Below are 20,825 nucleotides of genomic sequence, written 5' to 3'. Positions count from 1 at the left end.
GGATTTTTGGACAAGGAGGATTGTGCAGATGGTGCTCTGGCTCGCTGTTTCACTGGTTTTGTACGAGTTCCATAGCAAACGAAGGGATGAGGCTTCATATTGATTGTCTTCTCCGTCTTCACACATCAAATAAAAATCTTAAACCACATGTGATTGGAACATGTTTTGAATGTGATTTGACCTTTTTCCTACCACTTAAAGCTAGTTTGACATGGATTTGTTTATGTGGAAGATTTTTTTTATAAATTAGTCTCATGTCGATAGATACGGTCTTCTTGTGAGCAGACCACCACTTCTGTTTGGATGTTCGGGTCTTTCTTTATGGAAAGTGTAACAGAATTCACTTAAATAAGGACATTATCTACTGGTGCCTTAGTCCAGGCTCCATGCCTCTTCATCAATAAGCCTCAAGGGCTACTACGCTTTGTATGGAAAGACTCATGCCTTTCAGACTTTCCCAGGATCATGGTCCTGCTCCTCTGAAACTTCAGGCTGATTCCACTTGAGAAAATACTCCTCCATGGGCCATTCCAAAGAGCTCCTGCTCACACACATTTGTAGAGTAGCAACTTGGACTACTAAACATGGTTTCTGTAGGTGTTACATTCTGAACACTTCTAGAAAAGATGCAACCTTTGTCAGCATGTTTTGCACAGTTTGTTTGGTTGAAATTCAAAAAGGCATGTAGGGTCACTTCTTCAACTGCATCTTCTGCACTTTTCTTAAGTGTTTACTTTCAATTAGAGACACCGTTCCAGGCAAGCTGCGTAATATACAACTATCAAACCATTGTAAAGGATGAATAGACAAAAATGCATTGACATTACCATTATAACCGTTTTTTTCTTTATAGAGTTCTTCAGAAGTAGAATGCAAAGCAGTTAGTGGCAGTAAGATTAGCAGGTGCTGATTAAGTGCATTAAATGAGTCAATCTAAAGTTCCCAACTAAGTAGACTAGTTGGAGAATCGTCACAGAAATAAACTGAAAGAGAGAAATCGGACATCAACCAATTAATATTATTAGGCCTTCAAATCTGTAGGTCCTATTGTAAACAGTGCATTTTATAGAACTCTTTGTTTTCTTTAATATTTTTTAACGTTTTAAAGTTTTTGTCGACTTAAAGGTGCCCAAGAGGTTTTCACTGAGGCATTGTCCTGGTATTGGGTGTAGCAGGATAAAGCCCTTCTAACATAATGTGGTGGGAGTTGGGCAGAGGTTGAGTTTTGTGCAGATGGCCCAGTTTTGTGACGCCTTATGTAGATGATTGGAGGTGACTTGTTTTGCGATTCTGTAAGGAGGCAGCAAGTGCCAGTCAATGTTTGTGACTCAATATGGGTTATAATTCCCCCTGGAAGGAAGAAATTGATCAGCTGCAATAAGTCCTTCATGAAGCAGAGTATGGCAGGACCCAAGAATGAGAGAATTAAATAGATGCATGTGCAGACACGTTAACTGATGCTTGTGCTTTAAAGCATGCACAAAGCGAAAGAAGACCTCAGCAGGGAGGCAAGGTGCCAAAAAGCAATAGAGGGAAAAGAAAAAAAGACAAAGCAGTAAAACAACAAATAAAACCTTAAATAGATGCAAAAGTAAATATATTGTTCAAATGGAAAAACGAAAATAAACCACATAAAAAGGCAAATGAGTAAAAAAAAAAGAAATTACATAAAACAAATTGCGAATATTTGGTGAGGTAATTGAATAAGTATTTAGAACAAGCCTATGCAAAGTCAGTAGGTCTGGTCTATATGAGAGCTATTGGCTTTGTCAATTTATTTTTTATTTTTAGCCATATTGCACAGCAGTGTATCTGCAGCTGGTACAGTTGGAGCTGCAGCTGCTCAAGAGCAGTTCATAACAGCAGGTCGCCGCAGTGAGAAAAGCCTAACACTTTGATTACTAGACCATGCTGCAGGTCCTAGTTTCTGGAGAGCCCCATGTCTTTGATTCACTCTGATTGGCTGTCAGACCTGCCCCTGGCACCTCTGGTAATGGGAAAGTTTTAGAGATTGGCTTCCTTTGCAAAGCTTAACAGGCAGTAGCTGAAGAGAGCCAAGCAGCCAGTCCTTCGTGGTGGTCATCGAGGCAGCCGTTATTCATGGCTGCCGATAGTTGAGCATTTGTCGCTCTTCAGGACCAGCCACATAAAATGTCCATCAGCATGTCTGGTTTTATTTGAATTTAAATGGATCCCTGGTGTGGGAAATGCCGACATATGAATGGCAAAATAAAGTGTGAGACGTTTGTGATTTTCGTCAAGCAAGCCTTCGGAATTATGAGGGATAAGGGCGGCTATTTACATCACTTGCAATTTTGAACTAAGTTCATATTTGACGGAGGAGCTCCATTTTATGGACAACAAACATCAAGTGAGTAGAGCGGGGCTATTTATCAGGATGTGCGGGTGGGTACTGCATCAGTGCGTTACTACGCCAGATACACTGGGGGAATTAGAAAAAAACAATACCATGGTGGACTTCTAATTACTTCACACTTAAATTTATTAACAAACAAGCAACATTGAATTGAGGGCGTAAATGACTTTTTGGTGGGTGCCAACAACGATGGGAGGGCAAGCAACGACGACGGGAGGGGGAAGCAAACCACGACGGGAGGTGACTGGTCTAAGCAACAACGACAAGGAAGCAACAACAAGCAACAACGACAAGGAAGCAACAACAGGGAGAGCAACATAAAGTATGTGCATTTTAAAGCAAGAAGCAGAAGGGACTTATTAAAGACATTAATCAATGCGTGGTCCACGGTCCATCGAAGAGACAAACACAGGAAGAGAGAATGTGAAGCCAACAAGTGCTGACCAATGATAAGCAAGGAAATGAGTGACGCTGATGCCAACCAATAGTAAGTTATGGGCGAGTTTAAATCCCTCTTTATTGTTTTTTTAAACATTTTATAGTAACAAAATATCTCACAAGCGACTGTATCCGTCCCAGGAATGCTCTTCCGAGTCCGAGATCTGCAATTCCCTTGCTTGACCCTAGTGTATGGCTGCCTATCAGGAATGCACAGATGTAGCTGTCCCACCCCCCACCCGTGGCATTTCCACATATGTTATGTCAAATTCACTCTCACTACCGTAGAGGATTTGCCATTACTAATCCATCGATACTAAAAACCATACTGCCACTCTTCTGTAATTGGGAAATACAGCTCAATAGCCTTTCCACACATCCCTCATGTTAATCAATACGAGAAGCAGGCCTCACAGTACTGAACACACCATCCAATGTTATTCATTGTTAGGGCATGTAACACACACGTGCACATGCTCTACCTCTTCCCTACACCGCCCTCTCTCCCTAGAGATTACTCTGATGTAGCAAAAGACATGCAAAAATTGACAAGTAGCTTTTAAATGCTAAACGGAGTAACCGTGACCTACACACAACTGCCCTGCCATTGCAAACCTGTGGTACATTTGAAGAGCTATCTCCATGGGTGGAACAGCCAGTGCTTTAGGCCCTCTTAGTCGAGTTTGAGTTCCATGCCCTAGGTACAGTGCTGACTTTGAGTCTGTGTTTTCCGGTGCTTGGCACCAGCACCTAATTGTCAACACCAGCACCTTTGGCAGTATGCCATATGGTGGTGGTGGTGTTTGGAAATCGGCACAATACCAGTTGTTAATGAATTCAAGACACTTTAAAAATGCCGAATACCTGCTGCCCAAGCCATTCTTCTAATTTTGGGGGCCTGGAATAGTCTAAAGTGTCACACTTGTAGAAGTATGAGGGTTAGTAATTGTGCTGGTACCATCACTGGCAGCACTGGTAGGGCACGCCGCAGTTGCTTCCTGACAAGGCCCTGGTGCTTATTTATTTACATTAAGCACTGCTTATGTATGTCTTACCACTGGACAAGGGACTTAAAGCTACCTCAAATCACCCAATCAAGTAGACACAAATCACCAATATGTATATGACGAGCACAGCGCTTTGGCACTGAATGGCAGAGTTAAAGCACTCCGAGTCCTAAGGCTAGCAGGTAGATCAGCGGAAAACCAGGATGGACAAAAGCAAAAAGTCGAGGGAAAGCACCATAAAAAGGGCCATTTTCAATAGCATCCAACCATAGGAAACGAAAACTGATGCTCCCTCTACCGTGCCAAAGCATAACTCTAGAGTAAAACAACTGAAACAGGAGCGCGTCTCTGCCCATCCAAGTCTTTGATGGGTCAATGTGCACTGCTGCATCATTCTGCTGAGGGTATGACTTGGGCAGGACCGCCAAGGCTGTAATATGTATTATGATGGATGTGGTGCCAGTATACCCACCACAATAAGAATGGGATAAAAATGCCAAATTAAGTAAACCAAAGCATTTGTAATTTGTATAACCCTGGATCTTTTTTTTTTTTTTTTTTTAAATATCAGATTTGTTTTGTGTAGTTGCTTATGTTGGTCATTTTATCTGATCGGGAGTATGAGAAGTCGTGTGAATGGAAAGAACCCTCATATGCAGCAGGTACCCCGGAAACTGAGAGGATACCAGGGTGTCAGGAATTTGCCTGGTAAAGTGCATCATTTTCTGGGGACCTGGGCTTGCATGTTTAAAAATTAGACTGTCCAATGAGTGCAGGATGATTTCCAAAGACAAGATTAGCTGTCTACCGCCCCAGTTCATCTTCATTCTGTCATCTTCTAATAAAAGCAGGTCTACTCTGCTATCCCACATTAGTCTGTTTCACAGCTCGTTTTACAAGAGCCTGACCAAATGCTTCAGACTGCCTTCTCTCTCTTACAGGGGCCTCTAAAATGTCCGCCATCATAGATTGTTCCATTCATTTCCTAACAAGGGCCTATTCTGTTGATTAGCTAGTACATTTGATAACTATTCTCTTTGAAGGGTCCTGTCCATTCATATACCCTTCACAGGCTTATGTAGTTAGAGATGGTCAGTTGGAAACACCACTTGAGGTTCATCTGTCTTGGTCAGTGAGCTGCTGTCTTGTGTTGATTTTTATGGTGCATGCAAATAATCGATGTTTCAAACTCAATATAAGTGTGTAACAAGACTTCAACTCCCTGATTGTTAGGCTGTTAAATACCCTGTGTAAGAGTGGAACCTGGTGTCCGTCGACTAGCACTTGGATATTTCCCTGGCTGAGACGCGTGCTCTACAAATAGTCATACCATATTAAACCTGTTTGTTAGACTCCATGAGTACGTGGTGAGCAGGACTGATACTCCAGGTATTCAAGACTGGTACTCCTAGTCTTCTTTGCAGTGTAAGTAGATGTAACCCACCGTTCTTACTTGCTAATGACTGGTGCTAACAAGGTACAGTTTTATGTGAATAGTGCTATTAACCCCTTAGCTGCGGCGGCTATTCCGCCGCAGTGCTAAGGGGGAGGGGGGCCGCGCGGCGCTCCCGTGCTCGTGACGGAACCGCTCCCGTGCTCGTGACGGAACCGCTCCGTCACGAGCCTCGGGTGGGCTGTGCTTGTGACGGAATGGTTCCGTCACTGCCCCGCCCGCCCAATAGAACCCTCAGCACAGGTGCGGAATTCGCGCGGCGAGCGGGCGGTGGCGGAACCGTTCCGTCACCAGCACAGCCCACCCAAGGCTTGTGACGGAACGGTTCTGTCACAAGCACTCAAGGGGTTAAGGTGAGAATATGAACCAGGAGGGAACCGGAATTTTAAAGCAAGGGCAGAGAAAATAAAAATAATTGATACGTAGCATCTCTATATGTTGTAGGTTGCAATGTGAGTGTACTGGCAAACAGTCTGTGTGCGTGTTTTAAACAAAAAAAATACTTTTAACACTTGTAAGATAGTTAAGATGGTTACTAACAGAGTACAGAAATTCATGTGGCCACACCTTAAATTTGTCAGCAACCTGTGAGTAAGTGGGGAAATTATGAGCACTTACTGCAGAGATTTATGTGTGCCCTGAAGGGCAACCATTGTAGTCGCACTGCGAAAGCTCAGTGGGTTAATGAACCCATGTTGGACGTTTGTTTGTAAATCATTTTGCCCCTAGATAAGTAGGTTAATGCACTAGTCTACAAAAGTAAGTTCATGCATTAGTCTGCAGAGCGTATTTCACATTTTCTAATCCTATGGAAATAACCCTCACAATAGGACATTGGCAGTAGGAGTTCTATACCAGTGACGCCCTGTGCCTTAAGAGAGGACATTTAAAAAAAAAAAAAAAAAAAAGAACATTATTGTTAATGTTATTATGTAGAGAGCGTGACTACCCAACTGAGGATTTCCCACCGCTATGCTACAATAAGGTACCGGGAACAGAGCAGCTACGTACTGTAGCTGGCAAGGGTTTAAAAGAGTCTGATTTTGTGTTTCCTGCGGAAAGCAGAGTGAGCGACACAATCTCAAATCAGCTGGGAGAGAAATCTATAACTTTGGGTCTAAGAAGAAAAAAAAAGTATTGACCTCCCTGTCTGGCTTTTTTAACTATAGAAACAACTGTAAGGTCAGAGTTGCTTGAGCGTAGAAAAAAAACTATATAAATGACTGTATAAACATTCACAGATCAGGGTTTAATCAATTGTTTCTTTGTTCATCACACCACTCTGGACCCCGCTATATGCAAATCAGTCTTGACCCTGTTCCTCTTTGGAATAGTTCAGCCTGAACTGCCAGGGCTAGTCTTCCCTGGACTGGAAACAAGCATCCTGGGACTGGTTTCGGGGAGTCACCCCTCATCAGCCAGGCTAGTTTGAATTCAGTGGCACAGTGAGCATGGGACCCAAGTCTGGGCATACCCTTCTCTGTGCTTTTTACATTTGTGACCCTACGTTGGCAGGGTATGCCCAGACATGAGTCCCATGCTTGCTATGCCAACGGATTCAAGCTACCCTGGCTGATGAAGAGTGATAACCCGAAACCGGTCCCAGGATGCTTGCTTTCGGTCAAGTGAGGCTCTGGTCTGGCAGTTCGGGCTGGACTGTTTCCATGGGGAGCAGGGTCAAGACTGATTTGCATATGACTGGGAACAAACTGGAATGGCGTAGTAAGCAACAAATCAATGGATTTAGGCCCAGATCTGTGACTGGGGGTGAATGTTTGTTCAGCATTCCATCATCTGTTATTTATTTTTGCTACTGTTCGTGTTAAGACATGAAGTTAAGGCATTGAAATATTGCACTCTGCTTAGTACTACTGATCCGAATTACTCACTGGTGAAATTTATTACAACTTTTAGGAGACATGGCTTTTAACATGCTGTCTGGATTTTATGCTGGTATTCAGCTAGCATGTCGAAATGCATGTCTTAATAATGCTTCCCTGCTATGTGGAAGAAGAGACTGCAGCTCTTATTCATTCCCCTGTGTCTTTCTTACAGGTTTACACTGTGGTGGATGAGATGTTCTTAGCTGGAGAGATCCGAGAAACCAGTCAGACCAAAGTGCTGAAACAGCTGCTTATGTTACAGTCACTGGAGTGAGAATAACCAGGAGTTCTGAAGTATCATCATAATTGGCAGCTTTCCACAAATCAGGAGGTCTTAATGATGCTTGGACATGCACCGCAGAATAACAGCCACTCATGTACACATGCAACCCTGGACCCTCTTGCACACAACGTAATCCCATGGAACCTGGTCAGTCCTCTCGTTGGCACTTAGTAACCCCAGCACAAATATATGTACACAAACACGCATACAAATCTTGAGGCGAAACTCACAAATCCGTGGACACGTGCATGGCAGAGCCGCTGCAGGTTTTACACTACCTTATTACCCTGGTGTTTCGTATGCACTCGTGCACTCTAAAAATTTGCAAACTTTCTCATATATTCTTGGAATCTCAGCATTGCACTCCTGTCTTCTATACACACTGCTGTCTTACCCCCTCATTGAGGACTGGTACCGTACTCATGTAACCATGAGGCCATGATTTCCTGCTGCAGTGCAAACACACCAGCTACTACATGTCAAGTCTTCTACACCTTCCTGTGGTCTTTGTAATGAACCCAACAATTCTAACAAACTTGAGGTCAGGCAATACATATTCTTCTCTCCCTCTAATCACAGTGGCTACCAGTAAAATAGCATTCCTTCAAAACCTAGCTTTTGGGTACAGGTATAGTCACTAACACTTTGAAGACAACTCTCTCGATGAAAGGTCTGCTTGCTCTCCTCCACAAATCAATTACTAAGGAAACTGCCTCATGCCTGGCAGATTCCCGCTTCCCTGTTTGTGTCACAGTGAGGCTCAACTAACACCACAGGTTCCTTCCATTGCTTTCTTTTCTTCCCTGCCATACTCAACAATGTCTCTGTGTATTGCTTTACATTGTATAGTAACAATCTTGCCTTCTAATCCACACAACTGCATCATCCCTTTATTTAATTACTAAGCACTTGTACAACGAGTAAACAAAGCAGGCTGCGCCTGGGTTGCAGTCAACTTAGCGTGCCTACCATTGCGGCTCATTCCACTACACTAAACCTGCCCTTCCATTATACATCTTAGTGCCTAGGGTAGTTATGCATTTAGTGCTGTTCTTTGTGGCGGTTTGACAATTGAATAAAGACCTCCCCATCTAGCAAAACCCCTTTGCTCCAAATAAAAAATATGTAGCTCATATGCTAATCACTTTAAAGCTCCTTGCAGAATATGTCTTCAGGTGCTATTCGACAAATGCTCCTAAAATCATGGTTCTTCCCACCTTCTGTGGTAGGGTAGGTGGTTCTTGCGGTTTTGCTACACCCTTCAAGTGAGAGATTTGGAACATCAAGTATCAAGATCGAGCTAAGGAGTACTTTTAGACAATATTATTAATGGCTTGGAAAAGCAGGTTTCCTAATTAGATCAAACTCTTACCCAGTAGTTCTGGAGGGCAGGACGGCACCTTTTGACGCTGCTTTGCTTAGGAGACAAATGGGCTGGTATAACTGGGGTCGGGGTTCTTCAGAGAAAACTTTATTATGCTGCTGCACTCTGACATCTCAGCCCCCATTTTAGTTTCTTGAATTGGGGCCTTGGGATCTCCAGTAAATTAAGAAGTAAAATCCTGAACCATGATTCAAAACTGCTTGGATGTGCTCAGCCCTTCTCAGGCATGTCATAGCGCTGCATTTCTCTCCATCACTTTCGCAGGGTCTGTAGGTGTAGAAAAGAGTACGTTTATTGATGTGGTTCGTATTCATGTGTAATTGATACCCCGGCTTAAATGGGCTGATGACCACAGCCAATTGGGTAGGAGGATGGGGGAGGGGGAGGAGGTCAAAATGAATACAAAACCTTTGTCCCACTGACCTTTTGCTGCTTTCTGTTTAGTCCTTGCCATTTCTATCGTTTTCACCAATTAATCTGTCCGTCGTCCTCTGGTATACTGAGTTGAACTACCACTCAGCCTTTGGGTGCATTCGTGAACCAGAGTCTATTGCATTGCTGCCTCAGCTGAGAAGCATGTACTGACACATCTCTTTTGCTGTTTAGATGGTTTGTACAATGTTTTCCCGAGTAAATGAGTATATGTACCTTCTCTGCCCTGTCACTTATTTTCCCAACCAAGTATGCTGAAAATGCCCTGTGTTCCCCAAACACGGGGAAGGGACCATCCATGTTAGTTTCCCACTCCTGGTGGGCTTTTTTTGATATTGTGTATCATTACTGAAAGTGAAACTGTGTACCACTAAAACCAATAAATCGTGTCTGTGAAACCCAAGTAATGTTTCTTTTATTTTACTGAACCTCTTTACTGCATTGTTTAATTGGGTTAAACCATTGAACGTCACAATAAATGTCGCTTGCCTGTCTAAGAAACCTGTACCTGCATCTCTCCTCCATATTCCTGTAAGTTTATCTGAAGAGCAATTTTTGTGCTACCCAAGAATGTATTGAAAGTTGACACATTTGATTAGTTTTTATTGTTTATTCTGGATTTTCATATAGTTTAAACATCACCTTAGAGTGTGTACTGAGCTAAGCGAATTGAACTTATGCACTTTGCATCCCATCATTCTAAGTGTTCAGATGCACATTGCACTTCACGTAATACTTTCCCCACTTCTGCGCCAACAATCTTCATTGATAGTGGTAAATGTTTAAGTAATTTACACCTGTATGCATTCGTCCAGGAACACAATAACTTCTTATAATTGAAAACTTCTAAGTGTACATCTAGCAGTATGAAGATAACCACACCATAATTTATCTGAACCTAAGATTTTTTTGAAGTTTTTCAGGGCCAATTTAGGTGAAAAGTATTACACAACGCATCACTGCAGCATAAAGTCTAACAGTTGTGACCAGAAAACTGATTACATGAAGAAAATGCATCCTTTTGACACTGCAAAGTAGACTGGAAATAGTGCACTGTGCGTTTAAGGAGCCAGATACTTCTCTATCTCAGCATGCTTTGTACGGGCAGTGGCCTCACAGTCAGGTCTTCTTTCCAGCTCGTGCCTGAGGTTCTCTGACACTGTTAGGGTCTTAAGAACCTATTTGGAGAGAATTTCTCATGCGTTTTCGTTTTCAGAACTTCAAAACTTCTTCACACTTGGGAAGGTTTTTCACTTGTTCTTGCCAGCTTTCAGGTAGACTTTTGTTTAATTTAGGAGGAAATATGCCTTCAGGGCTAGTGAAAAGCCCAGACTGGGGGATGAATAAGGGGGAAATTGATCCACGCTTGCTCTGCTTGATGTACCTTCCTTCACTCACTCCACTAAAGAGTGTGATTTTTGTAAAAGCATGTCCTGGAGAACACTGAAGGACAGAAGGTTTCGGCCTCATAGGGAAGTGGGAGACGTCCACCACAAGGAAGGAAACCAGCATTACAGAGTGGCTAGCGAAGGTACCTCTTCTACTGAATCTTTACCCAATGTTGTACCTACAAAAGAGCAAGACCATTGGGAGGGGAAAAGACCTACGAGTGACAATTATTCTTGTCTTTCCCTTCTTTCCCCATTCACCAGACCAACATCAAAGCCTAGAAGGGCTGCAACCTGCTCACAGTTAAAAACAACTATGAAGTCATTGTCGACATAGAAAGCCAGGCAACTGTTGCCAATGAAGCATTTATAGAAGTTGTAGGAGATCCTGGTGTTGATTAATTTGTTCTCCAGGCATTCACTATTCATCATTCAACTCTTCAGAAATCAACGTTCCTTACATTGACACTGAATCGCCTGTTGGGTCAGGAAATTCACTGCCTCTGCTAAGCTTCGTTCCACCTCCAGCTATGCCTCCTCCTAGGCTTTCATGCCTTGCATTGGTCATTCATCGGAGGATACGATTTAGATATCTACTCAGCTGTTAGAGCAGCCACCCTTCTCACAGGCCATTTAATGACTGCACATTCTACATCTGCTGGCCCTCCTGTAATGCTGGCCGTGGGATATCAATAAATCAGGGTTATGTAGAGCGTGGCTACTCACCCGTTAGGGTCTCAAGGAGCTGCTGTTGTGGGGGGGGGGATGGCGGGGTCTGCTGTCTACTCTCAAGGAGAGATGCAGCGGAAGGGAGTAGCAGGTCCTTGCAGCGTGGTAGGAGAAGGATCTTCTTCCAGCGATGATCCATGGGATAGTGGCCAGGGACTAATAGATGGATTAGAGATGTTTGGTGGGGGTGTGGAAGGAGGTGGAAGGAGGTGGTGGTGGTTGAGGTATGCGGGTCCGGCGTTGTGGAGGTGTTTATAGGTGTGCATGAGGATCTGGTAGGTGATCCTTTTGTTGACCAGAAGCCAGTGGAGGTCTCATGTGGTCGGTGATTTGGCTGCGGAAAAAGAATGTTCAGGATGAGTCTGGCTGAAGCGTTTTTGATGTTTTGCAGCTTCTTTTGGAGTTTTTTCCTGCTGCCGGCATAGAGTATGGTGCCATAGTAGAGTCTGCTGCTGATGAGTGCATGGGTGACTGTTTTCATAGTCTTGGTGGGGATCCAATTGAAGATCTTCCAGAGTATGCGGAGCGTGTGGAAGCAGGACGATGAGACTGCGTTGATCCGGAGGTTCATTGGGAGCGAGGATTCCAGGATGATGGCGAGGTTTCGTGCGTGGTCCGTTAGTGTGGGGGGGCTTCCGAGCACATCAGGCCACCAGAAGTTGTCTCAGGCGGAGGGTTTGTGGCCCAGGATGAGGACTTCGGTCTTGTCTGAGTTGAGCTCGAGGCAGCTGTCCTTCATCCAGGCGGCTTCTGCCTTCATTCCACTGTGGAAGGGGGAACAGCCTTTACGACGCTGCTGTTACACCGCGTGCCGTTACAACGTGTTTTTTTCAACGCAAGTCGTTACCACGACTTGCGCTGAAGGGCGCTGCAGGACAAGGAATTTTTTTAATTTACTATCCAACACCTTCCCTACTGTACGTAGGCTGGTGTTATAATAGTAAATTAAAAAAATCCTAAGTCCGCACCCCTCCAACGCAAGTCGTGGTAACGACTTGCGTTGAAAAAAGCTGCGTTGTAATGGCACGCGGTGTAAAAGCACGCGCTGTAAAGCCGTACAACCCTGTGGAAGTTAATCTTGGTGGCTGTGGGTTCATCAGAGAGGGAGAGGATCAGCTGGGTGTCGTCTGTGTATGAGACTGTTGAGTCTGCGGTTTCTGACAATGATTGCAAGCGGATCCATGTAGATATTGAAAATGGCTGGGCTCAGGGAGGAACCCTGTGTCACTCCGCAGCTGATTTTTGTGGGTTCTGAGAGAAAAGGTGAAAGTATAACTCGCTGTGTTCGGCCAGTGGGGAAGGAGCAAATCCAGTCGAGGCAGCTGAAGTTCAAGGCAGTTTGAATGGGGTGCTTTTAATAAAATGTTCTAATGACTACACTGGCGGTATTCAAGAACTTACCTGATTTAAGTCGCGAAGAGATGAAGAATTTGAATCAGTATGAGGTTTGCAAACGGAAGCCAGACTTGCATTATCTTTCCAGTACAATTCTACAGAAGTACCACTTTGGGGTTGACAGTGAAGGGAAGTAACGAAACAGTTGAGGAATATGTTACTTGTTTGCGTAAATTAGTTTCTACTTGCAGATTTGATAATGCAGAAGACAAAATGATTCATGATCTGTTTGTGTTGAAATGCAATAGTGAGAAAAAAGAGTAACTGTGGATGAAGGATGAACCTCTGTTAGAAGAAGTTATGGCGACTGCAAAGAGGGTGGCGCATATGGTCAAGTGTGTAAGTGATTGAAACTATCATATGTGCTGTTGAAAAACCTGTCAACAAAGTAGTAAACGACATTTAAAAAAAAGTAGAGACAAAAAGTAAAGTAGATCTTAAAGGGGTTTGTTTCAGATGTGGAGACCAAGAGCTCATGACGGATGGAAAGGAGTGCTCCGCTATAATTGGATTTTGTCAAGAGTATGGCAAAAAAAGGACATTTTGTAAAATGCTGTAGGAGCAGAGTTAGAAAGGAACAGAAAAAAGAGTTGGCTTACAAGATGATTTATCAAATCAGTCATTAGAAAAAGAAACACCTAAGTGACACTGTTATCATTGATGGTAGAAACATTGTGATCACATTTGATCTGTGCTCACGCTTGTCTATTATTTCCAAAGGCACTTTTGGTAGGAATTTTTTAATAACAAGGTAAAGCTGCATAAATTGCATTTTAGACCTGGGGGATACAGATGCGTTCCCATAAGGATATTTGGTTACTTTGAGTCATGCATATCGTTTTATGATAGGCGTTTGGGGTTAAAATCTATTTTTCAGTTGAGGGTTGTAATTTATTTGGGTGGCGAAACCAAAAAGTGTTGGGTGGTACCCTTAATCTGAAAAGCACCAGCACAAGTGCATGAATTAAGTGTTAAGTGTTATAAAGGAGAAATTTGAGGATTAATTCACACACAAATTTCGAAAAGAACTAGGTTGTTTGAAATTATTTAAATGTCAAAATTGTAGACCAATGTGGAACCTGTTGCGGCTAAAGTGAGAGAGATGCAATGAATCATGCAAAAGAGTGTCCAGAAAGAGTTACAGCATTTGTGAAATGGGGCTTATTAAACCTATAGAAACAATTGATTGAATGTCTCCTGTTATGTTGGGAAAGGCCTATGCATTGCAGTGTTGTGATTGACTTAGGGGAGGGATACTGGCTGCCTGCTTCCTGTTCCTGTAGTCGGAGATAGGAGAGCAGGAGCAGTGACGCAGAGGTACGTTTTTCATGTTTTTTTTTTTATTTCGCCCCCGTGTGACACAGACATGATGCACCCTACCCCCGCACTCCCACTCCTGCGAGCCATGCCGGCCACTGCTGAAGAGTAACCAGTACAAATTTTAATGTATACATATTACATTTGTGTTCATTAAAGATGTTACATGAGCAATCCATATATTTGATAGAGACATGTAGCCGCAGATTCCTTAACTTAGAATATCCCCAGGCGTCAGACTGGATCCGGAAAACTTTCCGCAGCAGCTCCTCTGCACGGCGGGGGCGGCGCCGCACGGCTCAGCCCTGACGTCCACGGTCGTGACGGCAGCGGATCCATAAAGGCCCCTCCTGGCGCGCTGACGTCAGTTTTTCTTCTTTTCCGCGTCCCAACGTGGATCCTGGCAAACCAGCTGTTCCTTGGCCTGTTTTTCGGATCTTTTCGATTCCTTTGGCATCCCGGAACAGTGTGCAAAGCCTTCGGGCATTAAGGCGTGTGAGACCTGTGCACATCCGATGTCGGTAACGGACCCACATGCCATCTGTATGTGGTGCCTGTGAGGGCACCACGACTCCAAAGAGTGCGACGCCTGTCAACGGATAAAACCAAAGTCCTTACGGGGGCGTTGTATGAAATTTGCGTGGCTGCACGGCTGTCCGGTCCTGCACCACCTTGAAAAAAAAGGGCCTAGGTATTGCATTTGAAAGCATATTTTTTGCATACATTTACTAAAAAGCCATAGGCTGTGCTCTAATTAAGTATTCACATCTTTCCTGTGAGGTACTGGGTTTTTAAGAACCGGCACAGAACCGGTAACCCAGCGGTGCCAGGGAATCAACACCCAGAGACCTCGGGTTCTTCCTGATCCAGACCTACAGAAACTCAGAGTCTTCTAGGTGAAGTCAAAGATTAGTTTATTGGCTGCAACCAAGGTAACAGGTGTCCTAGAAGTACAATACGGGTATATTCTCAGGAGACTGGACACTTTTACAAAGTCAGGCTTCTCTTCTTATACACAATTTTGGGCTCCAGGCAAAACATTCCTGGTTGTAAAGTAAATCGTTAACATATTTTTAGACAAAGAGAAAACAGAGTCATGATGACATGTCCATATTTCACTTCGTGCTGCCTACAACAAATCATTTGGCAAGGCCCAACATTTCATCAGATATCGCTGGACCCCTAATAAAAACGGTCACCTCCCCACCATAAAGTAAGTGAAGCAAAAGAGTGGAGATAGATGTGAGCGAGATATGGCAGGTGCGCGTGCTGAAATGGTTTTATGGTTCGTTGAGCCTAGATGCTATCTTGCTCGGCCACTGGGAGGGGAACTGACCTAACGAGTTCAGCCTGGGGCAATGGTTCCAACTTGTACAGGTCATGGAAAAGTCAATCAAGGAGCATGTGTCCTTGTGGAGTTGAATTCTACTGGATTAAGGCCTATGTAAAAGGGCAACACATAAATGGGAGCCAAGGGTTTAGAACGTAAATGACGATTTCGAGGTGAAATCGTCACTCGAACACGCCGAAAATACATGTACATGATGTACTCGTCATTCTCGGTCTTTTGATACCAAATTCGTCATGTTTCGACGAAGTTTTAATTCTCGAGTCCAGAATAATTATATGAATCCAGATTTTCAGAACCTCACCTGATGTGCTAAACCAATTTAACCTGCTGCATCCAAGAGTTGATCCCATTAGTCAAAACTTACCTCAATTGTGCCAGATCCAGCACATTGTCATGGGTGCCCCTTTAGTCCACAAATTGCATGAATTTTGCCATTAGCGCTGTTCTTAGCGCTGTTCACAAACTGTGGGTGACCCTAACATCAAAAATTAATTCTAGTATGTCAGGACCAGCACTTTGTCAAAATTGTTCCCCTCCTATATATCATTGTTGTCCTCCCTTATGCCAAAAGATCCCTTCAATGTGCCACTACTGCCAAGACTTTTCTTCGGTATGCCAACACCAGCAATTTTGCAATGCCATAAATTGCATTCAGTATGCAAGAGTCAGCCTTTTCCCAGTGGAGGAGTGTGGCTCACTGATTAGAGCGGCAGACCCTGATGCAGAGGTCTGGCCCGGGACCAGGGTTCAATTCCCGACGCGGCAGGGTCCTGAGCCCAAAAATGTCCATCGACTCGATAAATCTCGCCTCGGTGCCTATTCTAATCATGGGGTCCCACGCTGCAACTCTGGGCAATAGTTGCTTAATCTCCACTACGGCGGCCCACCAGCTGCGGGATGCCTGGCTTTCACCCTGGGGATACCCAGTAGGGGTTATCTCATAGGGAAAAACCAGGACGGGCTCCCAAGGCAAGCGCCTTGATGCCTTCGGGTGATACGTGCGCTATATAAGTCGCAATACATTTACATTTACATAGGTATCCCCATATGCCAAGTTTAACAACTAGTGTGACCTTATTTGCTAGTATTATGTTATACATGCTTGTCATATTGAGAATTGCCTCCAGTATGCCACAGTACCAACATTTTGCCATAGGTACCTCTTTAAGGCAAGAACTATCTTCAGTATGCCAAGGTCAAGGGCACAGTCACTACCATAACACCACATTCTCACTCATGATCACCTATATTTACTATCGCACTCATTCATTCTCACTAACCTGCACTCATTCATTCTCACTCAGTTCCGCTTGCTCACTGCCTCTCACTCCTTCATACTCTCTGATACTCATACTCATGCATTCTCTTCCACATACTCTCACTTTTTTGCAGTCACTCTCTCTCACACTCATTCTGACTCACTCATACTCACTTAATCTTAGGGCCACATTTACTAAAGAAAATACAACAAAGTTGCTTTGGTGCACTGTATTAGGTGAAGAGGGTATTGGAGAGCTATATTCACAAAGATATGGCACTGCTGCTCTGTTTCTCCAGCATTGGTGCACAGACAGGATGCCATGGTGCAAGGGTACGTGCATGATGTCTAGCATAGGCTTTGTCCTTTCAGGTTATCCTTCCAGTATAAAACACAAAATACTGTGCCCAGGCAAACCATTCTCCTTAACACTTGCGTCAAGAAGGTGTTATTTTTTTAGTGCAAAACCCTGCCCAACATTTTTAGCAGACCTGACTTTGCCAAAAACCCTAGGTTTATTTTACAGTGTTTTATATAGCGCAAACATGAGCTGAATCGGGTATCGGAGCACTTTACATAGCACCAGTTGCATTACATGAGGACACATTTATTTTAAAAAAATGTTGTTAGGCACGGGGAGATTAAGTGATTTGCCCAGAATCACAGGATGTTCAGCGTCATTGCCGAGACTCGAACCCAGTTCTCCAGATTCGACGTCAACCGCCCCAGCCATTAGGCCATCTCCTCTTCTCTTGTAGTATGAGAACGCCCAGATAGCACAAAGCAGCGTAAATGATTATTTTCAATGCTTTAAGGCTATTTTCCAATTGTTTTCTTCAAACGGTTTTGCACTGGAATCCAGTTACCAGCGCAAAGTCTTGATAAATCTGACCCTCATTCTCAGTCATTTTCACTATCTGTCACTCGCTTTCATGCACACACACAGATACATGCTCATGATGGAGCAAGGTGGCAAAACAAAATTTTGTGTACCCCTTGTAAAATCAATGTTCCATAACGTTAACATTTACTAATGGTGTGTTGTGGTGAAATAATCAACAATAGTATAAGATGCACACAAATGCACACATGGGAATACTAATTTTGCTTGCATGAAGCAATATAATTAACTAATTTGTATTGTTATTGTGATGTGAACTAATTCACAGCTTAAATATAAATAAATGCAGCATGAATGTCCTTTTTGTACATGTTATTGTGCCAGAAAGTTGTCGGATATGTAAGTATGAAACGCATTTATGTAGCTTACCTGCTAGGTAATAACTAATAGGGAAACATAAGTACGGTGGGAGGTAAACAGAAGGGCTTTAGTTCCATATTTAACATGAATTTGTGTTTGTTTCTATGATAGTTCCAAAAGTGGCCTCTGAGGCCTAGTGAAAACATGGCTGCTCTGGTACACTGCGAGCAAGTGCTGGACTGCGCATGGCACCCAAAGCCTGCAAGTGAGAGTTAACTGCCTGTGCTCGGATGGGAAGTTCAAGGCTACTGTGCCCTGGAAGTCAGGATTGTTGCCAAAACATGGACACTCGAGTGTTCTGAACGTGGGAAAGAAACGTAAAGTTACAAGTCAAGGAAGTGACCAGGCCAAAGACTGTCCTAAACAATACCCAATTATTAAATGTATTTATTTATTTTAAGAGTTTTATATAGCGCTGGCTAGACCCGGAGGTATCCGAGCGCTTTACAGAGAATCAGTATAACCTAGTTACAAAATAATTACACAATATTGCATATAAAAAGAAACAGAAAACATGTATTAAGGATCAGGGAATACTCGTGGGTGGGAATAAGAAGACTAATGATGAAATATCAAGAGGAGTAGCAGTAAAGGAATAGGTTTAAGCAAAGGCATAGAACAGCCCGAGAGTAGGAGAAGAAAGAGAGGGAGCGCAGAAAGGAAGGGGTTTGGACAGAGGGTAAGGACAAGGAGGAGAGAATGATAGCAATCAGAAAAGGCATCAAAGATGTAAATGTAAGAGGAGCAACTGCGAGTAACACAAAAGATAAACATTTTTTATTTTTTTTTACAGAAAATATACCGTAAATGACATCTCATACGATGCAGAGAGTGAAAGGGGTCAGGAATAGAAGTAACAGAATACGTGGGGGAAAGGGGGATCTAAGGGGGGGGGTGAGTAAAGGCAGTCGGGTAAAAGAGAAAAATATTCAGACACTGAAAGGCGGGAGGAAAAGAGCAATAGAGGATCGTCAGGGGGAGAAAGGTGGTAAGGGAGAAGAGACTACAGTCCTGCATGCATACACGAAGGGAAGGGGCAGAGGTCGAAAACAACTGTAAAAAAGACGTAAACTTGTTTATTCAACTGAGGTGCATAGTACCAGTGGCACTAGAACACAAGTGGTAAATCATTTTAATTGGTATGTACTTATCAGTGACCCCCCCCCCTCGAAGGGCTCAGAAAAAGAAGGAAAAAAGATGCCCCATACCTGCTTGTTCCAACATAAAATCAGGCATTCTGTATCAAAAAGGACCCTAAGAGCTAAAGACCATGGCAGGACCACCAGCTTCAGCACCGGAATTTGCTGCAGTATCCACAGAGCATGCCTGCAGCGATAAAAGGAGACACAGACACAGACACACAGACACACACACACACCCGAACTGCAATGTTAACATGCCTGCAAACCAAACTCATCTTACCAAAAGATAGTATATTCATCGTCATGCCCATCATCCAAAAAACACCAAACCCTGAAACGTGAGTGACAATGATATCTCTCCTAATGTCCACAATCCTACATTACTCAACATCGAACACTCGGACAAGAACGATAGTCGTACTTAAAATTCTTTTTAAGAGTATGTGCCATGACAGCAAAAGTATCGTCTTCCAATATTGGAAAAGGGTGAATCGATGCAAGGCAGTATTCTGGAACACCCACAGAGGATGATGTTCGTCGATCGATCAGGCACTCCCTCACTGATTGGTTGAACAGGCTCTCTATGAGTCCAAAGATGACTAAGTAGTCCAATTCAGTCGTGGAACATTGTGGTGATGAACAACTACGGACACCACTGATCAAGTCAGAGGTAAGTTTATTGAGAGCCTGTCGGTTGCGTGGCTTCCCTCCAGCCAAACCCCATCCACCTGTCATGGATGGAATCCACACAACTAAACACTCCACTACATGAATGCCGCTGGGGAGCAAGCCAGCACGGGAGAAAGAAGATCACAATACATCTTTCCCATAACAGAAATAAGAACATGAAACTTCAAACAAGGAAACAGAAAAGTAAAATAAAATAAAAAGAAACTTAGCAACTTACTGTATAGCACCCTAAAAAGGAAAAGAAGAAAAAACATACATTTTCAAAAGCATTACAATGTGCTAATCCTAAGTAAACAATGTCAAACATAGTCACTACTCAACATAGTCCTTGCTGATTCACCGTGATTATGATGTTGTAATGGTGAGGAGATGCTCACCCATCCCAAATTTGGCCAATCAGAACCCGAGTTGGTGATGTTAGATACTTTTTAGATAGATTAAGTTAGGAAATTAGTGTATAAAATTCACTGATTTTGCTTAGAGAGGGTCGCTCTTTCGACTTCATCTAGAAGTGCTGTCAGATTGCAGATCGATTCCTGGATGTAAGATACTTTGATTTATTTCTTGTTTGCTTTGCAGGACTGGAGGATAAGATGAGGGCGTTAGTTAGGGATGTTAGGAGGGAATGAATTTGGAACTATCTATCTTTTGCTAAACTTTTAACTGATTTCTAAATAAATTACTATTTTCTGAAGCTCTAAATAAAATGATCATTTCTGAAATAAAGTTTAAGATTTTACTGAATAAAGAATTAATTAATGCCTATATGTCAGACAAATTAAAGTTTTGCTTTTAATAAAATTAGGAAAATGGAATATTAAAGCTGGTCTTGTAATTTTTCCTACGCCTGATTTTCTTTCTAGCAGATCCATTGCCACTATGGTGGTGTGTCTGAATAAAATTCATGTTTGTTAAAACCATGGTAAATCATATAAAACTATAGGTGTAAATAATAACTGGTTAAATAGGTTTAGACACTCCGCCAAATGTTACAGCATTACTCCTTTGTGTTTCACCAATCCTTGAAGTCGAGTTAA

General features: G+C 43.1%; 1 protein-coding gene across 1 annotated transcript in view; it reads left to right on the top strand.

The window, feature by feature from the left end:
* Positions 1–9,660, top strand: part of AP2S1 (adaptor related protein complex 2 subunit sigma 1) — a 41,254-nt gene extending 31,594 nt beyond the window's left edge. Inside the window, exon 5 of the mRNA XM_078660999.1 lies at positions 7,331–9,660. Within this exon, the coding sequence (XP_078517125.1) occupies positions 7,331–7,432 (102 nt within the window). The 3' untranslated portion in view covers positions 7,433–9,660. The remainder of the gene's footprint in view (positions 1–7,330) is intronic.
* The last annotated feature ends 11,165 nt before the right edge of the window (positions 9,661–20,825 follow it).

Source organism: Lissotriton helveticus, chromosome 9, assembly GCF_964261635.1.
Source record: "Lissotriton helveticus chromosome 9, aLisHel1.1, whole genome shotgun sequence".
In the NCBI taxonomy this organism is placed as follows: domain Eukaryota; kingdom Metazoa; phylum Chordata; class Amphibia; order Caudata; family Salamandridae; genus Lissotriton; species Lissotriton helveticus.
This window is presented reverse-complemented; position numbering and strand designations above follow the sequence as displayed.